The sequence below is a fragment of the Echinops telfairi genome, unplaced genomic scaffold (genome assembly GCF_000313985.2).
Source record: "Echinops telfairi isolate 266 unplaced genomic scaffold, ASM31398v2 ScPeMD7_21;HRSCAF=78, whole genome shotgun sequence".
In the NCBI taxonomy this organism is placed as follows: domain Eukaryota; kingdom Metazoa; phylum Chordata; class Mammalia; order Afrosoricida; family Tenrecidae; genus Echinops; species Echinops telfairi.
Window position 1 is genome coordinate 14,754,157 of NW_022103918.1, and position 6,832 is coordinate 14,760,988.

At 46.6% G+C, this 6,832-nt stretch overlaps 1 protein-coding gene across 6 annotated transcripts in view; it reads left to right on the forward strand.

Moving 5' to 3' along the window:
- PPFIBP1 (PPFIA binding protein 1) overlaps nucleotides 1-6,832 on the forward strand; it is a 197,796-nt gene that overhangs the window by 189,521 nt on the left and 1,443 nt on the right. For all 6 annotated transcript variants that reach the window (XM_045288394.1, XM_045288395.1, XM_045288396.1 and 3 more), the window contains 5 exons: nucleotides 1,571-1,693; nucleotides 2,717-2,842; nucleotides 4,347-4,535; nucleotides 5,187-5,366; nucleotides 6,239-6,304. In XM_045288394.1, coding sequence (XP_045144329.1) covers nucleotides 1,571-1,693; nucleotides 2,717-2,842; nucleotides 4,347-4,535; nucleotides 5,187-5,366; nucleotides 6,239-6,304 — 684 coding nt within the window. The remainder of the gene's footprint in view (nucleotides 1-1,570; nucleotides 1,694-2,716; nucleotides 2,843-4,346; nucleotides 4,536-5,186; nucleotides 5,367-6,238; nucleotides 6,305-6,832) is intronic.

The window sequence follows — 6,832 nt, forward strand, 5'->3', positions numbered from 1 at the left end:
CATTATTTCCACCCATCTTTTTCCCTGGATTTCATATAAACACAACGACAATCCTGTTTTTTCATAGTAATACTTTAAACGATTCGGTACCAAGCAGAGTCATTTCTCGCTCCTGTTGTAGCACGAGCGTGTGTTCTCTTGACTTCTGTCAGCCTGGCGATTTTCAATCATTGCTGCAAGCAGACTTTCTTCAGCAAGACTCTTCCATATATCTGAAATTATTTAAAAGTGAAAAGTTTTTAAAATTCAAGGTGAAAAAAGGCTATTTTGGTTTACAGTAAAGCCTTCAAACTGAGAAGGCTTTTAAAAATAGCACTTTATTTTGATGGCAAGCATTGCATTTTCTTTTAATCTCTCCTAGACTTTAGTTAGATGAAAATAGCCTACACTGAAATGCCATGAGTCAGTGTCACTTATATTCAGTTAAAATGCGTGAACTGTCTTTTCTAACTCACCACAAAGCACTGCTTTGGGTTTAAGAGATCAATCCAGACAAAATTCAGTAAGTAACTTTTGCCCCGTTAGTACCTTTACAGATTTAAACTGATCTTGTATTTTTACCATTTCCATAGCAGATTACATTGCATTGTTTTCCTCTTTTTCTTTTTTTTTTTTTTAACACACAAGAAATGTGTTATCAGTCAGGCGTGTCTACCACGGATATTTCCTTGTTGACTTGCTGGGTGGGTTTGGGAAAGCAGCCTGCTGCTTATTAGCACTGCCTCCAAAATCATGTTCGGGAATCGTTTGCTTGGGTGGGTTTGGTTGGTTGAAGTGAGCGTTTCCCCCAGGGGGTTGAGGTGTCAGCAGTTCTCACACCTTCATTTCCTCCCCCTCCTTCACTTTCCGCAGAGCCTTTGCACCGATGACCAGTTTTCCCACACTGATTCACAACGTTTGGGAACTCAGGCATGATAGTCTAGAACAAAGGACTTTTTGAAAGCCAAAGAATGTCTGATTTCCCTATATCGGGATGCGCCTTCATTCACAATGTCGAGTTTTAATCATGAATGAATGCTTCTCGTAGCTGTCTGCTGAAAAGGCAAAGGGGGAAGGTAATCTGCCCTGTTGAACACGTCGTGGTCTCCCTATGAAGAAGCTTCAAAACGTTCCTGGAAAGGGGGAACTGAAAGACTATGGATCTGTTCCTTGAACTTTTCAAATCAAACCAAAGTGGATCACCACTGATCGTGACCCACCAGCGCTTTTCAGGCGGTGTTTGTTCCTCGGAGCCTTGGGTCTCACTACCTTCCCTCAGGGTGTCTGGCAGAGAGAGAAACCCGCTTTGAAGCCATGGTTTCATTCTCTTGGATTGAGGCCCCAAGCAGGATTTTCTTTGGTCTGGAGAAAATGGTCAGGCTGCCGAGGAATTGGTAGAGGGGTTCTTCTACCTCTTGGACATATTGGTAGAGGAGTTCTTCTACCTCCTAGTAGAAAGGTTCTACCTATTGGACACATTGGTGGAGGGGTTCTTTTCCCTGTACTCCACTATCCTCGGCGTGCCTGGGACAGTTCGTGCTTCCCCGGGAGGCCAGCACAGTGAGCACTGCTGTTTGTTCTCTACCTGCAGGACGACTTGCTGTCTTTGAAGGTCGTGAGTGTGCTACACCATCTTAGCATCAAAAGGGCCATCCAGGTCCTGAGGATAAACAACTTTGAACCAAATTGTCTTCGGAGACGGCCGTCTGACGAGGTAGCATTTTAGATTGAGGCGGATAAGCATGTACTTATTAGCATGTGTGCAACAGACAGGCCCATGTGGTTTTGTAGTCCACCCGAAAAGCTTCTGTTTCTCTCTCAGGCTGGCTTTTCCTGTACTCCTTCCCTTTTGCCCCCATGACTGTTCCACCTATTAAGGCCGACGGGGTCTTTTATTCTTTTGTGCTTCTTCCTTTTCTTGGGTGGACTTTTCCCCACTAGCTTAAGCTTTAGAGTTAAATCTCCCTATGAAGTCTTTCTCTCCTCAATTGGTTTGGTCTTTCAGTAAAGCAATGTTCTATTAGTGCCTACAAAAGCTTGCAACCACGTGACGTACAAGTTCTCAAAAGGAGTATTTGTGGGACTAAATCCGTGAATGCACATGGTAGCCAGGATGTTCTGGGGCGATTGAGGGGAAAACTCAGAATCATAGAAAGACCTGACTTGCTGGTCTTGCAGAGACAGGGCACCCCAAGCCTATGGCCCACAGACCAGCTTTTAAGCTTAGAGGAGGTCTCAACTTTCTGCCATTTGATCCATAGGCCTACAAAGAGAACAATACACCCGGGCGGGAGGTGCACACTCCCTAAAACAGTCAACACTGCAACGTCGAAGAGGCAGTGCTGGCCCAGGGACAGACTGAAGAGGCCAGAAAGGGACAGGAAAGAAGGACAAAGGGAAATGGCACATACAGGGAGGAAGTGGGAAGATTGCTGGCAGCATGGCGGAGATCGAAATCAACGTCAATCCTGACACAAAGCAAAATGTGTATAGCTTCTTAAATGGAAATCCAACCTGCTCTGCACACGTTCCCCCAAATCACAGTCTGAAAAAAGAGAGAAGGAGCATTCGCATCAGCGTCCACTTTACAATTCTACACTTAACCAGGCTCTCGATCAGTGAGGAAGGTGTTGAGTAACTTTGCTCCCTGGGGTGGGTTATTTGAACAGAATGCGTGGATGTAGTCATTGGAATGCCATAATCAACAACTGAAGCTACCGTGGCTGTTTGTTTACAGAATAGCATTGCCCCATCAGAGGTGCAGCAGTGGACAAATCACCGTGTGATGGAGTGGCTGCGCTCAGTGGACCTGGCAGAATACGCCCCCAACCTCAGAGGCAGTGGTGTCCATGGTGGGCTCATGGTAAAGCTTTGTTATCATTCCACCCTGTTTGGTTTCCTGTCATCCGAGATCAGATTACTACCTGTCCTCATTCTACAGCCGTCTCACCCAGTACTCCTGCACTGTCTAATGATTGTTTACTTTCTTTTTTTTTTTTTAAGATCATTTTATTGGGGGCTCTTATAACTCTCCATACATCAATTGTATAAAGCATATTTGTAGATATGTTGCCATCATTATTTTGTAAACATTTACTTTCTATTTGAGCCCTTGGTATCAGCTCCTCTTTTTTCCCTCCCTTACCCCCTCCCACCCTCAGGATCCCTTGATAAATTATAAATTAATATTATTTTCATATTTTATACTGACCGCTTTCTCCCCCCATGGTTTCTTCCCTCTTCCTCTCCCTACCTCACTCTGTCCTCCTGGTATTGCTACTCCCATTTCAGCTCCTGAGAGGTTTATCTTACCTGGATTCCGTGTGTCGTGAGCTCCTGTCTGTACCAATGTACATGCTCTGGCCTACCCCTCAGTGAAAGGCAGGACTGGAGTCATGATAGCGGGGGGTGAGGAACCCTCAAGGAACCAGAGGAATGTTGTGTGTTTCATCGGTACTATACTGCACCCTGGATGACTCATCCCTTCCTTGTGACCCTTTTGTGTCTCTGCTCTGAACCCCCTTGTTCTCAACAATGTGCTTTTGGTTTGTTTGTTTGGGGTCTTCTGATAACCTCTTATCCGATCCTGTCAACACCTCATGATCACACAATATTGTTTTTCATATTTCTAATTCACGCCCTATAGCTTAAGTACAACTCATGCACATTTTCCTCTTGCCGCCGCCCTCTTTTATGGTAGGGAACACCTGGCCACTGTCTCTCCTGTGATGATGTTTTCAAATTCCTGCAAAGACACAGGTTCTATTTCTGTGTGCTGGGGTGCAGCTTCCAAAGGCACCAGAGAGGGAGGCTGTATTTCAGAGCAAGCTGTACCACACTTATGTGTTGTTGTTTGCTGGCTCCGGGCTTAGGGTAACTCCGTACCGGACAGAACAACGTGCTGCCCAGTCCTGCACCCTCCCCACGAGGGGCTACAGATTTGACCATGGTGATCCATAGGGATTTGAATGGGCTAATTTTTGGTTTTTCTTCTTGATTCATCTCAACCTGAAAGCTCTTCGGAAACTTGTTCATCGTCACAGCAGCTCTGCCTTTTCTGACCCATGGGTGGTGGCCGTGGGTGAGGTGCTTTGGGTGGGAAATGAACTCCTGTTTCCCATGTGGATGGGGGAGAAGGCTACCACTAAACCGCTTCTGCCCTCTCTCACTTATTTGCTGTGGCCAAATAAAAGAGCAATCATCGACCATAGAGCAAGTCTGTACCTGCTCTCCCTCCACAGACACTGAGAGCGCCATCGAGATAGACTTAAGTGAAAGCGCTTTGTAAATGTTACATCCCAATGCAAGCATGGACCACGCAGGATGTCTTACAGCACCGTCAGTACAGCCCTTCCCGTTTCCTACAGGTCCTAGAGCCCCGCTTTAACGTAGAAACAATGGCTCAGTTGTTGAACATCCCACCCAATAAGACCTTGTTGCGAAGACACTTGGCCACTCATTTCAACCTTCTGATTGGCGCCGAGGCCCAGCACCAGAAGCGCGATGCAATGGAGTTACCAGATTACGTCCTCCTCACAGCCACCGCCAAAGTGAAGGTCGGTTCAAACCTGTGCCGTTCCCAGAAGGGAAGGCTTGGCGTTTTACTGTCTTCTGCCAGTCCCATTGTGGGGGCTTCCTACATTTCCTGGGTGGGTAGAAGGTATTCATAGACTTGTCTCTTTCACAGCAGTTAAGTGAATGCCTTTCTGGAGGTTTCTGTCTGGAGAAAACTTTGCTCGGCCTTTCTTTCCTTAGAGCTAATTGATACTTTGCCCACGTAGAGACTCCGTGACTTAGCCCATTTTTCCGTTTGTCTGGCTTTTAATTGACGAGTCTAACAAGTTTGGAAAACTTACTTCAGGAATGGAGCAACAGTCTGATGCCAGGCTTCCATTGTCCTTGTCTTGTTCTAGCTGATGGGACTTCTCGTCCTAAGGGGCCGGCCGCCCCCTTTTGGAATCACCTCTTCACACAGGGCCGGAAAAAGCGTGGGCTTCGCACCAGGCTGTGGAGTGTGGGCCTGAGTTCTTTGCTCAGTGTTTGGGGTGGGGGTGGGGGATGGGGCTTTGATGCGCTGTCTCTGTCTGAGGGCTCTCTCTTTAGTCCCCTTTCCCTGAAAAGATGAGCCAGGTTTGCCATTTCTAAAAGAGTTTGGTCGTATGAATTCTACTCACCCCTGGATATCTTTGTTTGCTTTCCTTTGAAAGCCAAAGAAACTCGCCTTCAGCAACTTTGGGAATCTGAGGAAGAAGAAGCAGGAAGACGGGGAAGAATATGTCTGTCCAATGGAATTGGGGCAGACGTCAGGAAGCACATCGAAGAAAGGGTTGAAGCCAGGAATGGACATCCACATGTATGAGGACGACGATCTGGACCGGTTAGAGCAGGTAAGTGCAGCACGTTATAACTGTCACTGCTCTTCTGGCATCCGAGCACTAATCGCTGAACGTACAGATAGTCCTAAAGTAATAGTGACCACTTAAAGAGCACATACTATTCTATTGATACATTAGTGTTCATTGTAATCTTAAGGCAAAGGGATTATTGCTGCTCTCATTTTATTGGTACGGAAAGTGGCACAGGGAGGTTAAGTAACTTGCCCAAAGTGACAGAGGTGGTAGAACAACTGAGATTCCAGCCTGCTAGCCTGCCTCCAAAGCCTGTCTCCTGTTTATCTATGCTATATTGTCTCTGTATTAGGGAAACCCCTGGTGGCGTAGTGGTTTACACCTTGGGCTGCTAACCACAGGGTCAGTGGTTCAAACCCACTAGCTGTTCCACGAGAGAAAAATGATGCTTTCTGCGCCCACAAAGATCTACAGCCTTGGAAAACCAAAGGGGGCAGCTCTGCTCTGGCATAGATAGGGTCATGATGAGTGGGAATTACCTCGACGGTGGCGGTTCTTTATATATCAACACCCATCGGGAGAGGACAGGTGATGCCTTCTGGCCTTCTCTGATCAAAGTCAGGGACCTGACACCACCTCTCACCAACATTCCTGTGGGGCTGTTGTCACCGACTGCGCGGGCACTTTCCTAGCTGTAGATGGCGAAGGGTTTGGCATTTATGCTTCTGTGTTGATTTTGGCACTTATATTTTTATTTTTAATGTCTGATTCCAATAACGAAAGGAGATTTTCATTAAGGATTGTGTTGCCTCTACCTCGCTCATTACTGCTTGCATTGTTTTTGTTCATGTTGCTATGCTTTCCTTGAAAGTATACAAGGGACTATATCATGTCATGTATGTTCTATGCAGATGGAAGATTCAGAAGGGACAGTGAGGCAGATAGGCGTTTTCTCTGAAGGCATCAACAATCTGACCGTAAGTTGGTAAAATGAAAAGTGATTTTGACTATATTTGTCATGGATTGAGTTGTGTGCCCACCAAAAATGTGTCCGCTTGACTGGTTCTCAGTAGTGTGCCACTTATTTAATGAAGTAATTTGGCAATTATTAGATGATCAACCCCCCCCCACCCCATGGTGTAATCTGATGGGACGAACTAATCAATTGTAAGAGGATCGGGGTGGGATATGACACCCTTTCTCAAGTCACAGCCCTGGCACAAAGTAAGCTGGGTCTCCGTGGGTTGTGGCCTGCGTCACCTTCCATCTTAGAAAACATCAATGGATAGAGCAGAGAGGGAGACACCTGACTGTGACCCAGAAAGAAGAACCGGAAGTGGAGCACATTCTTTGGACCCAGGGTCCCTGTGCTCCATGTACTAAGGCCCTTGGAGACACAGGGAACACTGGGCCTGCCGGTGTTGAGAGGAGACCAGCACGTTCCTCCCGAGCTGACGGAGCGAGAACCTTGAATTCAGACATGTAGCCTCCGAAACATGTGAGGC